The sequence below is a fragment of the Anarhichas minor genome, unplaced genomic scaffold, assembly GCF_050575085.1.
Source record: "Anarhichas minor isolate MPS153535 unplaced genomic scaffold, ASM5057508v1 ptg000020l, whole genome shotgun sequence".
Taxonomy (NCBI): Eukaryota; Metazoa; Chordata; class Actinopteri; order Perciformes; family Anarhichadidae; genus Anarhichas; species Anarhichas minor.
In genome coordinates this window covers 2,301,946-2,322,918 of record NW_027466466.1, presented here as the reverse complement: position 1 = coordinate 2,322,918, position 20,973 = coordinate 2,301,946, and the positions used below count along the sequence as shown (strand labels likewise).

The window sequence follows — 20,973 nt, the reverse complement described above, 5'->3', positions numbered from 1 at the left end:
CAATGTGTAGGAATCTATGGACTAATGCATTGAGACAATGTGTTTACATGCATTCATTCAAACATATGCTTTGACAACTACTGGTCACTTGTTTCGCAACTTCAGTGAGATTTTACCAATAGAAACTTCATTGATAACACCTTCATATTTATTGACCTTGCAAGATGTGGAGAAGCAGAAACTGTTGGATCAGTGAGTATACAGGTCCCAAACCTTGCAGGACACTCCAAGCAAAACTCTTAAAAATGTCTTTGCAAACAAGTCTTCATCCCCAATCTCAACCATGCCTCTGCTGCCATTCCTCTGCGAGCACCTACATGTTGTCGAGCCCCGATCGCTTTACAGGGGTGGCACTGTTACCTGTCTGACAGGCTGAGCTGCTCCAAGCCAATCCACCTGCCTGCAAGTGCCCCTTCCAGGATACAGGTAATTGGAGGAGGGTTGAGGGGCGGGTGCAGAGAAGGTGGAGCTCACTGGGACCTCCTCCACAGTTGAAGGCAGATAAAAATCCATCACGGACAGGGAGAAGATACTTAGAGGGACTTGACTCTCCTCTTCGTGTGCTCTGCCAAACCTCTTTCTGCTCCCCTTTTTCTCTGTGAATCCTTCCCTTTCAGAGGAACTAAAACCAGCCATGTCGAGAAATTACAGTGGAACGTCCATGAGGAGCATGAGTACCTACGGCGGCAGCGGCGGCGGTGGTTTTGGTGGTGGCGGTGGTGGTGGTGGCGGCGGTGGTGGTGGTACCCGAGTGTATTCCTCAAGATCGATGATTTCCAACAAATCTCAAAGGGCGTCAACCGGCATGTCAATGGGTGGTGGTTTTGGTGGTGGAGTTGGTGGTTTTCGGAGTGGAGGTGGTTTTGGAGGTGGAGGTGGAGGTGGAGGTGGAGGTGGAGGTGGTGGTGGAGGCAGTGTTTTAGGCTTCAACTACGGTGGTGCTTTTGGCTGCGGTGTTGGAGGAGGCGGCGGAGGCATGCAGACCATCACAGCCGTCCAGTCCAACCAGCAGCTGCTGACCCCAATGAATGTTAACATTGACCCCAACATCCAGACCGTCCGGACCCAAGAGAAAGAGCAGATCAAGACTCTGAACAACCGCTTCGCCAGCTTCATTGACAAGGTGAGCTGCCCTTTGTACAACGCCATTAGAAAATAACGCTGAAAAGCTGCATTTACATTGACCATGAAATGTCATAAATATGTTTTGAATGTGACAACTGTAATTTGGTTGAACAACAGATCTGATGCACTGCACAGTGCCCACAGTAGAGTTAATTGGTTTGTCTTTTATAGCTGCAACAGACAGTCTCCAAGGGGCCACCTGGACTCATTAAATATTACACAGCAACTGATCCAAACCTGAATAATGTGCACATCATTTAATAAGTCGTCCAAAACTGACTTCTCATCTTCTCACGGCAATACTGTGCATCAGCTAGCCTCTGCACTGCCGCTGAAAGCAGACCTGTTCTCCTTTTAACTTATCTTTAACCATAATTGGCCCTTGCCAGCTGTCTCTGTGTAGAGTGAGTGGACGGAATCACTAGAGTGGTCGTATCCAGTGACTGGTGGCTCTCAGCATGAGGGAAAGAAGGCATCAGGTTATCTCTTATTCCCATGGCAACAAGGACTCACAGGCTTTTAACAGTGCTGCAGGAAGTGGGCCGCATCTATGCACTGCATAATACAAAAGTCTCTGCATGAACGTTTGTCATTTATTTCAAATGATGAGGGATGATTTTTTATTTATTTGACCAATCTACACTTTTATGAATAAATGAGACCTTGTCTCTCGGGCAGGAAGGACAAACAAGTTAACTACACCCTGCAAGAGAAAATTCTCTGTTAGCTTTTTCTGCAGTGTGTTTATGCCACACCTCTCATTGGTGGTCACACGGGTGATCTGATCCCATCACGCTCATTCAAAGTAGAATTTGGACTATTTGATGCTTCAAAACATAGTGCAATTAAACATTCAAACGAGCTGTAGTCGCAAGAAAGCATGGAGTGTTCGTGGAACGTTTTCATTTTCTATGAAATGGAGTCATCACACAAATGGTATATGTGATGTCGATGTGACAGTTAATGGCATCAGGTATGTAGCATTAATTACTGAGGGCAGAGGCAGGCAAGTTCACTCAGTGAAAGTATGCATCCTGGAGGCGAGGGAGCGGCACGTTGGGGCTTTAAGGGGAGTGGCTAGACTCAGGTGTGGCACTGCCTTTGAAAACAAAATGAAAAAAGTTTACAGGCACACATACCCACCCAAAGTGAAGGGATGGGCTCTACATTCTCCAGGGTTTTAAAACCGGATGGCAGGGCACATTTTCCATGTCTCCTCTGAAACGTGTTTTTCAGGATCTCGTCAGGTGTTCTCAAATAATGATCTCATTAGAACAAGTGTCAGTCCAACAAGAGCGACAGCACAGCGGATTACGTCTGGAGCAACCCTGCCCCGAGGGGTATTTTAATATGGCAGCTGCCAGCACTGCTGCATACAAGAGCCTTTTGTGTGGGTAAGTCACACACAGGTGTGGCTCAATGGATCACCTGAGGAAAGTAAAACAAAGATGACAAACATCTTTTATCGCCTCACAGTGAGCGTGTCTAATCATGAAGAAAAGCGACTTCTTTCCCTTTTTTATTTGCAGTTTGCTGAAAGTGATGAAGTGAAAACAGGCGTTGCCAAGCGCAGAAATATATCGATGTGGAATATGTAATCTGATTAATGTGGTCTTGCCATCAAAGCGTTACTTTCCGCCAAGTGAAAGTGGATCTAAACATGAAACTATTTCCCCATTTTAGGTCCGCTTCCTGGAGCAGCAGAACAAGATGCTGGAGACCAAGTGGAGCCTGCTGCAGGAGCAGACCACGTCCCGCTCCAACATTGACGCCATGTTCGAGGCCTACATCGCCAACCTGCGCAGGCAGCTGGATGGACTCGGCAATGAGAAGATGAAGCTGGAGGGAGAGCTGAGGAACATGCAGTGCATGGTGGAGGACTTCAAAAACAAGTGAGTTAACACCTGCACAACATCTTCGAAAAGCAACAGCCGAACTGCAGCGGTTGATGCCCGCAGTCTCTTTGTCCACCAGCTAACTTTTTCCATTGTTTTTGTGTCAGATATGAAGACGAAATCAACAGGCGTGCCGGCGTGGAGAATGAGTTTGTTCTCCTCAAGAAGGTGAGAGTTGACCTCCACCATGTCATTAACTGCAGTGGAATAAGTTATTGCCTTTTCCTCTGACCAGTCACCAATACCGACCGCTTCCTTGTCCTCTGCTTGCAGGATGTAGATGGTGCCTACATGAACAAGGTTGAGCTGGAGGCCAAGGTTGACTCCCTTCAGGATGAGATTAACTTCCTCAGAGCTGTCTACGAGGCGGTAAGAAAAACGAGCCACACCACAGTCTTATTATGTCTGTTCCTTTGCTCTTAATTCTTTTTTAGAAGCCATTGAATGGCACAGATGGGCACGGATACAGAAGAGAAATAGATGTCGTACTGCCTTTACTCTCTAACCTTCTAATTTCATTTTTTTAAGTGACATATATCTTTTGTGCAGGAACTGCGTGAGCTCCAGGGACAGATCAAGGACACCTCAGTCATCGTGGAGATGGACAACAGCCGCAACCTGGACATGGACTCCATTGTGGCTGAAGTCAAGGCTCAGTATGAGGCCATCGCCGCATCCAACCGTAGAGACACTGAACAGTGGTATCAGCAGAAGGTCAGTAGAGAGAGAAAGTAATGTCAACAACAACTCCAGTATGAAACACATCCTGCTAGACAAGTCTGTGTAGAGTCTCTAATAACAACATATATATGTTTTTTTTCAGTACCAGGAGATGGAGGTGAATGCAGGCCAGGCCGGAGATAACCTCCGCAGCTCCAAGACTGAGATAGCTGAGCTCAACCGCATGATTAGCCGCCTCCAGAATGAGATTGAGTCAGTCAAGGGACAGGTTAGCTAAAAGTTACATACATTTATTTGTTATTTAAAAAAAACTAATGGTGACGATGTAGAAGGGTTTTTGGATGACAAATATCGCTTCTGCTAACTTTTAAACCTCGCAGCGCGCCAACCTGGAGGCCCAGATCGCTGAGGCCGAGGAGCGCGGTGAGCTGGCGGTGAAGGACGCCAAGGCCCGCATCAGGGACCTGGAAGAAGCCCTGCAGAGAGCCAAACAGGACATGACCCGCCAAGTCCGCGAGTACCAGGACCTGATGAACATCAAGCTGGCTCTGGACATTGAGATCGCCACCTACAGGAAACTGCTGGAAGGAGAGGAGGACAGGTAAAACCATAGCTGCTTAGAACTCACATGACGTCTCGTCTTCTGAAACACTAAGAGACTGCAATGCATCACATTGGGCAGGCAGCAACATCAGCAGCTAATATGGATCCTTTGTGTATCTCTTTGCAGAATCACCTCTGGCGGTGGAAGTGCAACCATCCACATACAGAGCTCTAGCTCCGGTATGTATCAACATATATCTTTAAAATTCACGTCATTTGTAAGCCAGTGCATGAAAATGTAAAAGTAGAAATGAGAAAGCTATCAGTTTGACTGATATGATTTAATTGAAACTCAAATTCCTCATCTGAAAATGTTTTATTCTCATCACCAGGTGGAGGCGGCGGCTATGGTGGCGGCGGCGGCTATGGTGGCGTCGGCGGCGGCTTTGGAAGCGTCGGCTTAGGAAGCGGCGTCGGCGGCGGCTTTGGCGTCGGCGGCGGCTTTGGCGCCGGCGGCTTTGGCGGCGGCGGCGGCGGCGGCAGTTATAGCGCCAGTAGCGGAGGAGGTCGCAGCAGCTATAGCAGCAGTGGCGGCGGCGGCGGCGGCGGCGGCATCATCAAAATGAGCAGCACCAGCAGCTCATCGTCCCGCCGTAATTATTAAAAACAGCAGCCATCTTTCTCTCCATTCTTCGTCTTCTACCCTCATTTTCTTCTCCTCCTCATGCTCCCCTCTCCCTGACAACCCCTCATAAAAGCCTTCAAATATCCCCATCATCTCACTCCCTGGAGACACAGCAGCCTCAGCAACGTCCACATTTGACCATTATCAGCAGGCAGATCCATGTAATGGAACATCTGTTTTTTTTACTGTGTTGCTACTCCCTCTGGCACCACATATTTACAGAGAGTCAAGTCGAGGCAGAGTAATTAGTGGACCAGAAACATGAGTCAGCCCTCTCTTCCTTAGATCAGTCAGCCTGGCTGTCTTTTGGTTGCTGGATCCGCTGTCATGCAGACAAGAGGATACTTGTAGTGCCGTGACAGAGAATCCTCAAAAGGCAACAATACTTGCACACAAAATGTCAACAGCAGTTCTTACATTTGCACAGAAGGAGATCAGGATGTTTATGTTCTTGCATTTATGAAGCACACATGGCATAACTCCTCTTTTCTGCAAAGTCTCTTCAGTTGTCTTACATCTGTCATTTTGTTGTGTATTTTGATATCACATAAGCAGCCACATATAACACTTTCATAGTTGTTTGTTTGGGATCCTCTTTTCCTTCTCCTGTTCTGAGAGAAAATACTTTCATTTCCACTCTGAATGAAAAAGAAACCTGGATTAGGCTGACTGGGAGAACCAGATTCATTGTGAAATTTGTAACACCAAAATGTCTGGAATAAATCTGATTTCATAATCATTTTGGCAGTTTGGTTTCCTCTTTTTGATCTTTGGGGTACTCAATACAAATAATTTGGGTTTATGACAACGGTTGGCTTAGGCATCAGATTCAGCTTTATTACCAAGTATGTGTACAATTACAAGGAATTCGACACTTCGTCTGTGTTGCTCTCAATGTACATGCACAGAAATATAAAAACTGCTAAAAAACAAAGATAACAAAGCTGAGCAAGAGTTAACATAAACATTTAGCCATTACTGACAAGTAGTGAAAGAAGAGAAGAAACATAATGTATAAATGGATACAAAAGTCTCTTTTTTATATATACATATGTATTAAACAACAACAAACAATGGCGACATCCATATATTTAACACACTTAGATGTTCTGTTTGCTTGTTTGCACTGTGGTTGTATGTGCCTGATGCACATGTCTTGTATTTCTCATTCCTTATTCATTATTTACCGATATTCTCCACGTATATTGATTATGTATTGTAAAATTATGAAGATGATTTACATTTTGCATTGTCCTTTGTTGGCAATTGATGTGGTTCTTTTGCTTCTATTTTTCTTATATCTTCGTAAGAGCAACTGTGACATAACAATTTTAGTTTTTGGATTTTCCTTTCAAGAACACCGTCAAAACACATCCCCGTCCTCCACACAGAATCTTTGCTGTGATATAGTGCTGCCCTCTAGTGATGATTCCATGACACCTTGTGCCTGTTGTGTTTTTAACCTCCATCCTTCTACCGTTCATCTGTAAAATCATAATCAACAACTTATTTTCTACAACGTTTTATTTTGAAAACAATTGAGTGTGTTCCAGCAGTAAATATGATCGAAAAATAAAATCCCACATGTAATTGCCGTCCATACCCTCTTTCATATCATGAATATGTTACACAAAAACAAACACGCACAATTACTGTCCTTGTAAAGTAAGATACAATTTAACTAAAGAGATTTTCATTATAAGCCAGGCTGGTCTTTCTATTTTTCTTTCTAAACACACACACACACACACACACACACACACACACACACACACACACACACGCAGCCCACATCTTTGGTAATTGACTTGTCCCAACTGATATTTTCACACACATTTGTTTTACCATCTACTTTGCAGAAGTCAATCAAACATTTTGTAGTAAGCGAAAGTTTATCCTTGACTTTGTACATTGAAGTTTTATGAAATGATCTCAACGTTAGGTCCTTTCCATACTTTTTTCATAGCCTTGAACCTCGTCTCACTATCGCTAGATGGATCGAAGATCTAACATTTCACAGAAATAAAGAAATGTGGAATGTTCTCCACATGAAAACCATGAGATGCAAGAGAAGTAAATGGACCTTGATCTAAGAAGTCAATATATTTGGCAGAAGACAGCATTTTATAATTCAGTGGTACAGTGTTTTTGACAAACTTCAACATGCAGGCCAACTGCTACTGCTGTCTGAATATCACAGAATAAAAACAAGCTAAATGAGAGCCTAACCTCTGTTTCATACTGTCCTCTACAGGCCACCGTACCAAGTACAGCAACCCTATGAAATGCATGTTAATCGTGATGCAATATCAGATGATTTTGATGTTGTTTTGTGTTCATTTGTCTGACAGTGTTGCTGGCCTTTAGAGAGGCGCCGGCCCATCACAGCGTCCTACATGGCTGTCTTACTGGGGTTGTCAGGGTCGAAGGTCATGATCTCCATGTGGATAAGACCTGATTGGATAAAAAACTAAGTAAGCAGTAGTTTAAATTTCCTATAAAAGCACTAAAACATAGATTTATTTTGAGGAAATATGGCACAGAGTCTCCTGAGCTTTCCCTTTTAAAATACAGGGCATGGCAAAACCTTACTCTTCCACTCCCCGACGGCGAGCTCCAGGCTCTCGAAAGAGTCGTCGTAAGGCTCCGAGTCTGGCTCGCTCTCCGGGTCATGATATTCAGCCAGGAAAGGGTGCGACAGTCCCTGCTTCACTGTCAGCCTCGTCTCTGGGTCCAGCAGTAACATCCCCTCCAGAATGCCTACAGCTGGAAGCATCAAGATAGAAAACAATATGACACAGAAAATATGTATTGTTTTCAACCGTTACTTGGCCAAGAATCTGAGGATCCCAGCTTTTTGACTCAAAAGTAATTTTTCAGTTAAATCTTTTCACTTACTAGAGTCATTAAAGGTCCACTGTGTAGGATGCAGTGCCATCTAGTGGCAAGGATGCAGATTGCAACTGAATGAGAACCCCTCCTCTCCCCTTAGAGAAGCGCTGCCCGCTCCCTTTCGGTGACCACGGTGAATAGTAAATGGTCTTGATAGCTCTTTTCTAGTCTTCCGACCATTTAAAGTGCGGTACACTACATGACAACATTCCCCCACACAATCATAAGCTAATGCTCACTACCTCACACACCAAAAGCACAGCCTTTGGGAGCAATTTAGAGTTCGGTATCTTGCCCAATGACACCTCGAACCCCCGATCTTCCGATTAGCGGACGACCCGCTCTTCCTCTGAGCCACAACCACTCACCACTCACCATATTGGGCTGTTCACACAGCAGCAATTTCTGCGTCTGGTCTTTATTTTTTTTCCACATGGCGTGAGGGAATCTGGCAAGAAAACACGCTGATAATCTACTATAAACAATATAAATTGTATATTATATATAATATTAATTTTTACATTCAGGTAACATAAAAACACCAAAGGCTCTCCCTAGAGCCAGTGTTCGGTTTGTCCGTTCTGGGCTACTGTAGAAACGTGGCGGTGCAACATGACGGACTCGCTCGCTGTGTAGATATGAAGGACTCATTCTAAGGTAATGAAAACACAAGGGTTCTTATTTTCAGGTGATTATGTAAACATAGTTATGAATATTATCTTCCATTTCTGCGAATAGATCCTCCTAATTCCTACATAACGGGCCTTTAAATGTCCTTATTGTTATAAATATATAATAAAGTGAACTAGAATTTGCAACTACAATAAAGTTGCAGTTTGCATCCACGTCTGTCCAAAGTGTCATCACTTTGTCATTGTATCTCCTTAGACATTTGTACATAGACAATTGTAAAAATGAACTTGTGAATTAATGAGTTATGGTCAAAAGAAAATTCCGCTGAAGGCGTTCATGAGATACCATGAGAATGGAAAGGACGTGAGGTCAGTGACCTTTGCCTTTCCAAATCAAATCTGTTCATCCTTCAGTCCAAGTGGACGTTTGTGCCAAATTTGTGGTATATTTCAATGAAAAAAAACAAAAAATTAACTTCAGTTTGAAGTCGACAAGCAGAGGCAGTTCGGCGCACCTTCCTTTAAGTTTTTCTTCTTCTGCGGAGGAAGACCCAGCACGTACGACTGCGCCTGGAAAACAATTCAGTCCAAAGCACGAGCTTCAATAAATAACAGAACAGAACATGACACAAATAGTGAGGAGAGGCAAAATAAAACAAGGTACGTAGACAACACTTACGTCCTTACTCTGCATCTTCTGTACCAGGGAGGAGTCTGGCGTTCCTGTCAGACGGAGGATCTTTTTCAGCTGGTCAATACCTGAACAGGCTGGTTCAGGAAGCCTCATAAATATATTAAAAATCATATTGTTGGTGGAGGGTAAGGATGGAAAGGCTCATAATGAATACAACAATAATCAAATATCTAGTTAATAATATATGGAATATTAAGAGATACTCATCTAGTACTGTACTTCACCAAAGGTGGGGGGCAGCACCCTGCTGGTCAGTAGAGAGAATGCTGGTTTTAAGACACTTCCTAATTGGCTTCACTCGGCAGAACCGGAGATTGCCGCCTAAGTTCATCCTTGAGTCCAGGTGTTTGTGCAAAATTTTAATAAATTCTCCCCAAGGCGTTCCTGAGATAACAGAGAATGGACAGGACAGACGTAGTGCATGGACAACCTCTGCTGTCACAGAGGCAGAATGAAAATAGAGGGCAGAATTGAAGGACCGTGGGCCAGGATATCCTGACTTTTTTACTCGTTTAATAAAGGAGGAAAGTTACTGGGATAACCATCCATCCATCCATCCATTTTCCTCCGCTTATCCGGGGTCGGGTTGCGGTGGCAGCAGGCCAAGCAGGCTGACCCAGACTTCCCTCTCACCGGCAACATGTTCCAGCTCATTCTGGGGGATCCCGAGGCGTTCCCAGGCCAGCTGGGAGATGTAATCTCTCCAGCGTGTTCTGGGTCTTCCCCGGGGTCTCTTCCCAGTTGGACGTGCCTGGAAAACCTCCAGTGGGAGGCGTCCAGGAGGCATCCTAATTAGATGCCCGAACCACCTCAGCTGACTCCTTTCGACGCGAAGGAGTAGCGGCTCGACTCCAAGCTCCCTCCTGATGACCGAGCTCCTTACCCTATCTCTAAGGCTGAGCCCGGCCACCCTAGAGAGGAAGCTCATTTCGGCCGCTTGTAGCCGCGACCTTGTCCTTTCGGTCCCGACCCAGAGTTCGTGACCATAGGTGAGGGTAGGAACATAGACCGAGTGGTAAATTGAGAGCTTTGCCTTCCGGCTCAGCTCCCTCTTCACCAAGAGGTCCGGTGCAGCGCCCGCTTTACTGCTGCAGCCGCACCGATCCGCCTGTCGATCTCCCGCTCCATCTTACCCTCACTCGTGAACAAGACCCCGAGATACTTGAACTCCTTCGCTTGAGGTAGGCACTCCGTCCCCACCTGGAGGGAGAAATCCACCGGTTTCCGGCAGAGCACCATGGCCTCAGATTTGGAGGTGCTAACTCTCATCCCCGCCGCTTCACACTCGGCTGCAAACCGCCCCAGTGAATGCTGGAGGTCACGATCCGAGGAGGCTAACAGGACCACATCATCTGCAAACAGCAGAGAGGCGATCCCGAGACCCCCGAACCTGACGTTCTCCACCCCCAGTCTGCGCCTAGATATCCTGTCCATGAAAGTCACGAACAGGACCGGAGACAAAGGGCAGCCCTGGCGGAGGCCAACACCCACCGGGAATGTGTCTGACTTATTGCCGAGAATGCGGACACAGCTCCTACTGCAGTCGTACAGAGACCGGATCGCCCGTTGTAACGGGTCCGGCACCCCATACTCCCGCAGCACCCCCCACAAGAACCCCCGAGGGACCCGGTCGAAAGCCTTCTCCAAGTCCACAAAGCACATGTAGACTGGTTGGGCAAACTCCCAGAACCCCTCCAGTAGTCTTGCGAGGGTAAAGAGCTGGTCCACTGTTCCACGGCCGGGACGGAATCCGCATTGCTCCTCTTGAATCTGAGGTTCGACAAACGGTCGGAGCCTCCTTTCCAGCACCCTGGCATAAGCCTTCCCCGGGAGGCTAAGTAGTGTACTGAGATAACCCTGATGATAAAATCATTTTCTTTGTTTTTTTCAAATGTTTTCATATTCAATTGTCAAGCTAATTTTGAGCAAACTTTTGAATTGTTGCAAAATTAAAGAAATTTCCATCAACTGGTTTGAAGTGAAACAGAGTAGTAGAAGAAGTGAGGTCGCGAACCTCAGAATTTTGTTCCAGTCGAGCAAGTTTGAATTGTTCTTTCATGTCAGCTTAGTATCGTCCATGTTTCATGCTGTCCGGAGACGAAGACAAGCGTTCACGAGCAGAAGACTTCGAGCAGAAACAGCTGATCAGTCAGATTTAAATGATCTGATGAATAATAAAATATACATCCCACTCTTTTGACCGCCCTCCTCTCTCTCCCTGGCCAGTAATCATCTCAGCCAGGATGCAGGCGGCTGACCAGACGTCCACTGTGAGCGGAGAGAATTTTAATAATAAAAAATGTAATACTTTGTCGTAGCTGCAATATTCCGTGATATTTTCAACAAACTGAAAACGACTTGCATGAAAGCGAGGTTACATTATTACCTGTTTGGCTGTAGTGCATCCAGTTGAATATGACCTCTGGTGCTCTGTACCAGCGCGTCACAACATAACCGGTCATTTCACTCTCCGTCTGTCGTGCCAGGCCAAAATCCAGGATCTGGGAACAGTTACAGTTTAGATTTCCATTTCTGTTGCATTTGATGTATCTCAGTTCAAGTGTATTGCAAGTCATGGATAGAAGATTAAAATTCTAAATAATCTTACATTTGTAGTCGGAATTCATCATCATCTTGACCTTTGGTATCTTGTATTTCTTTTTTTTCTTTTTTCTTTTTTTTTTTTTTACCGTAAATGCTTTTACCTTAAACTTACCTTTAATTCACAGTTCTCATCCACAGCAAGGTTACCAGGCTTCAGATCCTAAAGTCCAACCACAAGAGGTTTCTTAATAGCACAAAACCTAAATACACACTGAAATTAAAGAAAGTTAAAGCAATAGTTTGACATTTTGGGTGTTATACTAGTTAGCAGCCGGTTAGCTTAGCTTAGCATACAGAGAGACAAGGGGAAACAGTTAGGTAACAAAACTCACTCCAGAAGTCCTGTCCAGCCAACTAAGAACACACATCATGCAGCTATATATGAGACATGTTTGGAGTTACTGGGAGACACATTTCCCCAGCAACCCAAGCTAGCAGGTCCCAGACCAGTTTGTCCACTGCAGACTTTAATTTCATATTAAACCTCCATCCAAGTCCCAGAAAGACAGCAAACGAGCCAACCCCTAAAATAAGACACCATTAGTGTCATAATTAATGTCATGACATCGTTTCAAAATGTAATCCCTTACTCTACTCTTTCAAAGACCGCATTGCTTAATCACGGGAAATCTGTACAAAATCATAAAATTGTGAGAAGCCAAGTTGTGGTTCTTGTGGGGCGTTATGGGTAGGATGGAGGGGTGGAGTGATTCCAGGAAGTTCCTAACTGTTCCCCCAAAAGGTGTGCTAAGCTAAACCAACTCCTTATAAATACTGTATGTATTTCAACTGGAAGGCCCACTGAGTAAATTGGTCGGTTGTAGATTGTAAACACAACATTCAAAGTTAGCCCCTCCTCCCCAGCTCAACAAGGGAGCTAGCAGCTAGCGACCTGAGATGGCACCTTTCACTTAAACGCCTTTTTAAACTACGGAGACCAAAACGGCAATTTTGTACCAGGCACTAAACATGTTTATTTCTACTATAAAGTTTGGCATTTTAACATTGCGGTCTCAACATATTGCCTCAAGTGGCAATTTGAGTAACTGCGATTTTTGGCACTTGAGTGTTGGCTTTTCTTTCTCAGCACATTCTCAGCCGCTTGGCAGATACAGACACCACCACACACTTCTAGTCAGTCATAAGTAATGATTGAGAGGGATATTTACGAGTCTATACATTGTTTTTTGGAGGAAAATCCTACTGATTGTGCCTTTAACTCTTGGCAAGAAAGCAAATGGGTATGATGTTGAATGTCAACATGTCGAACTATTCCTTTAAGTGTACAATTTAAAAATCACATTAATTATGGTAGCGTTTGAAAAAAGAAAGTAAATGGAACCAACCCGATGAACGATCCCTGCAGAATGAATATACTGCAAAGAAGAAAACAGATTTAAGCACACGGTATAAAACAGCACAAATGGACAAACTGCACACGCACAGAGTGTAGCAGAGCGGACCCACATGGATAATGACCCTCTAAATGGCCTGGTGTGGACTTACGCATCACCAAGTGGATTGTGAGGGCTGTGTTTTGTGTATTTTCCAGCCCTCAGAGCAAATCCAGACTGCTCTCACGCCACAGAAGAGCGCTTAAACACACACACACACACACACACACACACACAGATAAGAGGAAAACATCTCGGGATCAAAGAAGTTTGAAGCTTAATTCGAAGACAAAAGGGGCTTTTTACGAGAAGTTAGTCTTTCTTTCCGGTTTCCAACGTGCTTTCTCTTTCGTTTCCACTGGCCACTCGTAGTTACACATTGACTCGCGTTGAGTGGAAGGGCATAATTGAGGGTAAAGCAGTCAGTCAGTAAACTGAAAATGTTTTCCTTGAGATGCCAGGAACACAGCTGACCTTGTGTATTTCAATGCATTCCTTCTGGAGTTGACAGGCTGCGACCTGCAGCACACACTGGGGTGGTTTGCAGCAACACGTGAGGTCTGGGACCCTGGCCTGGCCTAGAAATGTAACTTTGGACCTCGCAGGTTGAGAGGTTTTTGTTCTTGGTGGGGCGTTCACTGTCAGGTGGATGTTGTACTATAGGCTGTCCTGGTGAAGAGGGAGCTCCAGGTTCTGGGATTATACTTTAGATGAGGGATCACCTATGATCATGGACTATGGGTTGTTACCAAAATAAATGACCAACGCCTATGTAAGTGTTCAAAATGAGTTTGGTTTGCAGGCTGTCTGGTCTCTACTTTAATGGTGTAGAAATGAGTTCCCTTTCTATTTGCTTCCCATCAAGACATTTGAAGTTTCCGTTGTGGTTTATGGGGTAAAATAAAACACATCTTGGATGTGCTCTGGTGTCATTTGAAAAATGATTTGTGCTCCTTATATCTCTACTACATAGTAATATCTGAAATAAAACTTTCAAATGACTCAGGGCTGATGTCCCCTCTGTTATCTGGTAGCCCCCCCCCCCCCCCCCCCTCCCTTAAAGTCAGTGATAAGATTAAATAGCTTAAATAGCCGACATGTATAAAACCATGTGATGCCAAGTATTGAAACACTGATAGTGGACAACAAAAAGTGTTAGTACTGTAATAATGACTTATGTGTGTTGGAGGTGGGTCACTGCAACTTTAAATGCCTTATGTGTTTTATTATGTAAAGTAAAACATTTTAATGTCCATATGGGGGATAGTTATTATACCTATAGGATGGAATTCATTGTGAGTAACATTATTATTATATCCAGTATGTTATGACTTCAGTCATGGATGTTTATTAGACCAAAAGATTCAAGCACCTTGCACATTTCTGTCCACAAAAAAAGTACTTTCTTTCCTTGTTAGAATAGCCGAAGTCATGCAGCCCCCCCTCCTCCGGGCAAACTCACCAAACTGTCCCGTAAGCTCCGGAGCCGATCGGCCGCAGCGCCGCGTACCTCTCCGGGACGTCCCACGTCGTTTTCTGGACCTCCACTCTGAGGAAGCCCGGTCTGACGGGGGAACCCTTCAGGGGAGACTCCATGGCGCTGGCTCGTTTCCCAGGGTATGGGTTTTCAAGCAATAGAGAGCGTTCTATTTGTAAGAGCTTTGGGATTTTCAATCTGGCAGGTGAGAGGGCTCGCGGTGTAAAAAAAAAAAAAAAAAAAGGTAAGAAGGTAAGCGCTCGGAAACGCCCCCTGTTCCTCCACTGCCCTGCACACTCGGGTCGTCACATGGTTGAGCTGTCATTCCCACACTGAGGACAGTGAAATGTATCTGCCGTCCGAAACATGCCGACAGATGTGCTGCGTTAAATAAACTCGAAGCCATTCGAATAGGGCATAAATAACAAGAATATATAGCGTGGCGCAAACACAACGCGTGCGGGAATTAATTCTGCAAAAAGTATAATATTGATGAGTGAGGAAAACAATTCCCAGTGAGCACTAACCCGGATTTCAACGTTGATTTCTGGTTGAAAAAGCGTTGATTTGGGGTTTGAACGTCTTAGACCTATTTTCACCGTCTTTTGAACCGGCTAAATTACGGTTACAATATCAACGTGTCACAAAACACCAATTTCGTTTAAAATATTGATGGTTTGTTCAGTTGTAGGTTGAAAGAGACGCGAGTTTAATTACTTTAAACGTATTTCTCCAAAATCATATTATGCTGGCTGGCGATATGTGGTCTACATGAAGACGCGATTTCAACGCATTTAATTTTTCATATAAAACTTCTTAAATATGGAACTATAGACTGTGTGCTGTCAACAAGAAGCTCCCAGGACATCATAATGAGAGCAGAGCACATTCTGTCTGTTGTGAGGAATTTAAGTTTTGAAGCTCCTAATTATGGATATTGTGTGACAGTGTATTTACTTGTAACGGTTTTGAATCAAGGAGTGTTGTCATTTCATGCATTGAGTGAAAGAGGGCTGTTTGAGGAATGTGCTGGAGGGGGGGTTGTGTTGTACTGCGGTCAAGTCAGATCTGAGTGTCTGCTGACTTGACCGCAGTGTTGTACTGGAAGTGGCTGGGTGATCATGATTTTAGAGGCTTACTAAGAAACCACATCCACATTTATCAGTTGAAAGCCAGTATTGGAAATCACTTTGAAATCTGGTCTAAACGTGAACGTTGAATCAACGTCTTCAAATAGTCAGCTAAAAAACTTTCACTTTTGAACCACTTTTAACCTGTTTTCAACGTCACCATGTTTTCAATGTGGAAATGTTCTCAGATCAATATGTAGCAACTAAATACTAGTAACACATCATCAGTTTCCACTTACAGGACAAAAGACCAAGTGACACAGGCAACAGTTCATTTGTATTTATTAAGCACAATATAAATACAAACAATGTTCTTTATATACAAGTTCACCTGCTAGCATTCTGCTGGACACACACGTGCAGCTGCCTGTTTATTGCTTCACTTAGAAAGCACAGAGGATGTGCTTTGACAATGTTCATTGAACTTGACACGAGTTCAGCGGCTTTTTAGATGTGTGATTAGTTTTCTGGAATTCCATGTCATTGGTGGGTTATGATGACGATGATGATGATGATGACGATGATGACGATGATGGGCAATGATGGAGTTGGGGCTCTTCGCATCGCAGCCGGTCACCCGTAGACGTTACCGATGTGTGGGTGCATGCTGGATTTTATTTCGGGAAAGAGACGGTGGTTTAGAATGTGATCAAAGCCTCTTCGAATATCAACTCCCCTTGTCGTGAAGCAGTCGCTGTTTGAGTGAAGGAGGTTTATGAGGCACATTTCATACACAACCTTTTGTTAAGATTCTTTTAAAACCCTTAAACTTCATTCCACTCTTTTCTCTGCTTTTTGTGGATTTTTGTGCTCGGGGTCCCGGCATCCAGACGTCTTTGAATGACTGGCCATCTGCTTGCTAAGGGTCTGCTCCAGACACGCGGTATCACGTTACCCCCACTTGACTGTGTGTGTGTGGGGGGGGGGGGGGGGGGGGGGGGCGTTATGAAAGTGTTATGGCGTTAACAGAGACGACTGTGTGTGGAGAAGTTCGATTGTTCGCAGACGAACACAACTGAGCACATGAATAAATCATATTGTGTGTTAACTAAGTGAAATGCATCGTGCTTTTCCCAATCAGCTGGCAGAACGCAGCTTCCTTTCTTTATCCAATCACAGCAGCCTCGTGGTGTTAGTCACGTTCACTGTCCAGGACATTACTTTACAACAGGGGCATTTCTAGGTTTCAAAGAAACGGGGTGCACTTTTTTTTTTTGGAGCCGCGAAAATCCATTGTTTCAGACAGGTCATAGATTGGTTCAATGAGAAAGAGGGTGATTTTGCTCTGTAGTTTTGCTTGCATTCAGCATATGATAACACACGAGACAGAATTTCAGGGTCATAGTGAAATTTGACAACACAAATATGAAGTTTTCTCAAATAAAGAGAGAGAAATAATTTTCCTACTTGTAAAGGAAAGACGGATAAACTAGCTTTCATATCCACGTCACTCTCAAATCCTAACTCTTAAAGGGACCGCACACAATGGATGGAGAATGGACCTGACAGTGTCAACTTTATATCGTTCAGTATGATGATAGGCTGTTGGATTGTAATTTGAAGGGGGAGAAAACATACAAACCAGAACGCACGCACATATGTTGCATGTTAGTTATAAATAACTTGTCCATGTGAGAAACAATAGTTTAATTTAATGACATCACCAAAATAAAAATACATTTTTTTTTTTTTTTTTTTTAATGCCAATAATGCCAAATTATTTAGGGGGGCTTCAGCCTCAACAACTGTGATTGGCCCGCTTGGTGGTCGCTCTTGGGCATGAAGGTGACCGTCGCTTGTTTTCCGTCTGTGCTCCAAACACGGTTCAGTTCTAAAAGTAAATGAGGTATTTTTCTGTAAAAGTGCAGCAATGCATTTCATCTTAAAGCTCTACAACATCTGTCTCTTTGCTAAAGAAAGATTATTTCCATGACACTCCCCCCCCCCCCCCCCCGAATTCGTTTCATCTGAATGCCACAGTTCCTCTGAGTTGATTGGAGGTTATTCAGACCACCTGTCGGCTCCGAATGAGAGCAGCTCGATGCATTTCCCCTCCTGACCAGTCAGGGGGTGACGGCGCTCTTTCTTTTAGGGCTCAAGAGAGGTGGGGACCCGCACACTAGTGATGGGAATTCCGGCTCTTTTTAGAGAACCGGCTCTTTTGGCTCGGCTCACTAAAAAGAGCCGGCTCTTTCGGCTCCCAAATGGCTCTTCAGATTTTTTGGTGCTTAAATTAATTTATTACCAACAATAATGTAAAATTATGCGCAATATGAATTACTAATGTAAAAAAAACATGCACTATATCAAATGTTTATTATATAAATACACTTTTATTTATACACTCTACAGAGTGATAAAAAAAAAAAATTTGAAAGTGCAAAAACAAATGTTTAACTATTTACAAATGAACTTAACTAACTTTTAACTATTTTGGCCAGTTCTTCATCAATTGTCTTCTGTCTTGCTGCGGTCATAGACTTTTGCAAAAATTGGCTCATAGAGCTCTGGGTTGTACTTTTAGGTGGTTGTGGTGGTGTACTGGACGATGCTGTAGACACTGCAGTTGCAGCAACAGTTGCAGTAGACATACTGGCACCTTCATTAATATCAGGTTCACTTGCTTGTCTTTTTTCTTCCAATTGCACTGATGGATGAACAGTTCTCATGTGCCTGTGCAGGTTGTTTGTGGAGCCAGCTCGATATGAGATTTTAGTCTTGCAGACTCTACATTCTGCCTTAGTTTGGTCAATGTAATTGAAATGTGTCCAGATTTTGCTGCGTTTCCTGTTGACACTCATTTTCTCAACTCTCTCCTTTTCTCCCTCCCTCCTGTTCGTGTGCTTGCTGTGTGCTGTGCTGTGTGTAACTCCCGCCCCTCCCCCCTCTGCTCAGCGCAGGCACAGCGACGACACCACACATATTGACCAATCAAATGCGGCTTGTGAGAGAGAGAGAGAGAGAGAGAGAGAGAGAGAGAGAGAGAGAGAGAAACAAAAAAACAAAAAAAACAAAAACAAAGCGGCTCCCAATCAGGAGCCGGCTCCCTTCGTTCACGTCAAAGAGCCGGCTCTCAGAGCCGTTTCGTTCGCGACCGACACATCACTAGCTCCCAGGACATCTTAATAATGAGAGCAGAGCACATTATGTCTGTATAATTGTAACCAAATGAAACTATTGGGTCCGCCGGACCGGTAATGGGGTGCACGGGCCCTGATTTGCTAAAAAGATGCACCTGCTGGCAAATCGGGGGCTTTGTCGTTCTCTCCGGTGTCACGAGCGGGTGTGCCGAGTCTGCTCGCGGTCTTCGCCGCCACGAGTGGGGGGTGCCGAGTCCAACTACTTGCTCTCCCGCAACAAGCAGAGACATAGCGTGAGGCCGCATGAGAAGGTGCGTCGGTAGCGCAGTGTCTGGGAGGCATCCGTTACGGAGGGGACAGCGTGTGATTGGGGGATGGCTGATTCGGGTAAATATATTTAGAGTGGAAGGGTTTTTCTTTATGTATGTCGTATGCTGGGGGAATTGGGTATCAATTCAGAAAGATGTAATGTTGTATGTGTGTTTTTTAGAGCTTCCTGAGCAGTGCACCCAATGGTAGCTGGGGGGGAATCCAAGTGGGGGTGGCTGGGTTGCTGAACATTCGGTGGGTTGAATTACAATCTTTTTGGGTTTGTTTTCTGTTTATTGGCAGTTGTTTGTGATTACTTATGTTTTCATTTATTTTCTAGTTAGTGAGACGCTGCCTTGGTCTTTTGTTTTGTTTCTGTTGCTTTAAATTGTTTGTGATGCCGATCTGAGCGCATGGTCTGTGAACTCCTCCTGCCCGCTAAACCAGCTGTCACTGGTTGCTCCACACAGTTAGATTTGTACCAATAAAAGAGTTATATTTTTATAGCACTGCTTCCTGTGTGTACGTGCCTTTACGGTGTTTGAACCGGGTTTCTGTGGTAACGGGGTGCTACATAATCACGTAAGTTCACGTAAAATACAACTCTGTGTTTACTGCTGTAACACGCATGCGCACGGACTCAGTGCATATTTCTAAGTTAGAGACGCTGGCGTGCTGTCTGCACGATGCTAGCTAGCTTACTGAGTTGATGAGCGAAATGAACGAGCTGACGGAATAAACGAGGCCTCACGCTAACGACATACTCTGTAAGTACTTGAACTACTTTATTCCAATATTGCAAACCGAAATATCATTACCAAACCATTAATATCATGTTATGCTCATCATGGTGGCGAGGCTGCTAGCAATTGTAGCGTTAGCATGTTACGAAGGTAAACATAGACGTGTGTTAGTTAATATTGGAGACACTTTCTTTGTGGACTGTCCCTGTAGCCCAACGTCATAAAATAGAGGACATTTCACATGTAAAATACACGTGTATTTTCCGTATTTTTCTTACTGTCCGTAGTACTACGGACAGCGAGTGGGGCTGTACACATTTTAAATACTTGTTTTATTTACAGATGTCCAGCTTGAAAATATGGCAGACCTCCTGAACCGGCTCCTGTGTGGCTTTGAAAACGACATTTAAGAAGGAGAAGGAGATTATGGTTTTATATAATGAACATTGTTTATATTGATATTGTGCTTTAATAAATACAAATGAACTGCTGCCTGTGTCACTTGGTCTTTTGTCCTGTAAGTGGAAACTGTTGATGTGTTACTAACATTAAGTATTTAGTTGCTACATATTGATCTGACAGCATTTTTTAGCTGACTATTTGAAGACGTTGATTCAACGTTCATGTTTAGACCAGATATCAACGTGATGTCCAATACTGGCTTTCAACTGATAAATGTGGATGTGGTTTCTTAGTAAGCCTCTATATCATGATATTAGCACAATGTAGAGGACGAAAAATTATAGTATTGCAAATCACGTTTAAATCTGGTCTAAGCCTGAACGTTTAATCAACGTCTACAAATAGTCGGCGAAAAAACTTTCACTTTTGAACCAATTCTGAACGTCTTTTCAACGTTGGGCGTAGACGTCTTTTAAACGTCTATTCAATGGAAAAATGCTCACTGAGCTCAGTCTATCTGATCTCAGCAGAATCATCAGTCTCCAGCGGAGCAGCGAGGAGAAGCTCTGCTCCTGAAGGAACCTCACGCCGGAGGTCAAACTACGGGTCGAAGGCTGTCAGCGAAGCCGGATCTGGATCTGTCAGCGGTGGGCTGGACGCTGCTGGAGAGGTTTCTGGTGAACCTGA

At 44.2% G+C, this 20,973-nt stretch overlaps 2 protein-coding genes and 1 long non-coding RNA gene across 3 annotated transcripts; 2 read left to right on the top strand and 1 right to left on the bottom strand.

Moving 5' to 3' along the window:
• LOC142954479 (keratin, type II cytoskeletal cochleal-like) lies at nucleotides 1–5,668 on the top strand. Its single transcript, XM_076095518.1, has 9 exons — nucleotides 1–1,123; nucleotides 2,809–3,017; nucleotides 3,128–3,188; nucleotides 3,294–3,389; nucleotides 3,570–3,734; nucleotides 3,844–3,969; nucleotides 4,082–4,302; nucleotides 4,432–4,484; nucleotides 4,637–5,668. Exons 1-9 carry the CDS (start codon nucleotides 635–637, stop codon nucleotides 4,906–4,908), a joined length of 1,692 nt encoding a protein of 563 aa, XP_075951633.1. The 5' UTR covers nucleotides 1–634; the 3' UTR covers nucleotides 4,909–5,668.
• Nucleotides 5,669–7,321: 1,653 nt separating this feature from the next.
• Nucleotides 7,322–15,013, bottom strand: LOC142954368 (mitogen-activated protein kinase 14A-like). The gene is made up of 10 exons (XM_076095333.1): nucleotides 14,608–15,013; nucleotides 13,665–13,723; nucleotides 13,098–13,183; nucleotides 11,864–11,911; nucleotides 11,534–11,648; nucleotides 11,368–11,415; nucleotides 9,133–9,260; nucleotides 8,969–9,023; nucleotides 7,522–7,695; nucleotides 7,322–7,383 (listed from the first exon to the last, which is right to left on the bottom strand). The coding sequence occupies exons 1-10, from the start codon at nucleotides 14,739–14,741 to the stop codon at nucleotides 7,322–7,324; spliced, it is 909 nt and encodes a 302-aa protein (XP_075951448.1). The 5' UTR covers nucleotides 14,742–15,013.
• A 3,740-nt stretch (nucleotides 15,014–18,753) lies between these two features.
• Nucleotides 18,754–20,375, top strand: LOC142954435 (uncharacterized). Its single transcript, XR_012955709.1, has 2 exons — nucleotides 18,754–19,908; nucleotides 20,227–20,375. It is a non-coding gene; the product is annotated as an uncharacterized LOC142954435 (long non-coding RNA).
• The last annotated feature ends 598 nt before the right edge of the window (nucleotides 20,376–20,973 follow it).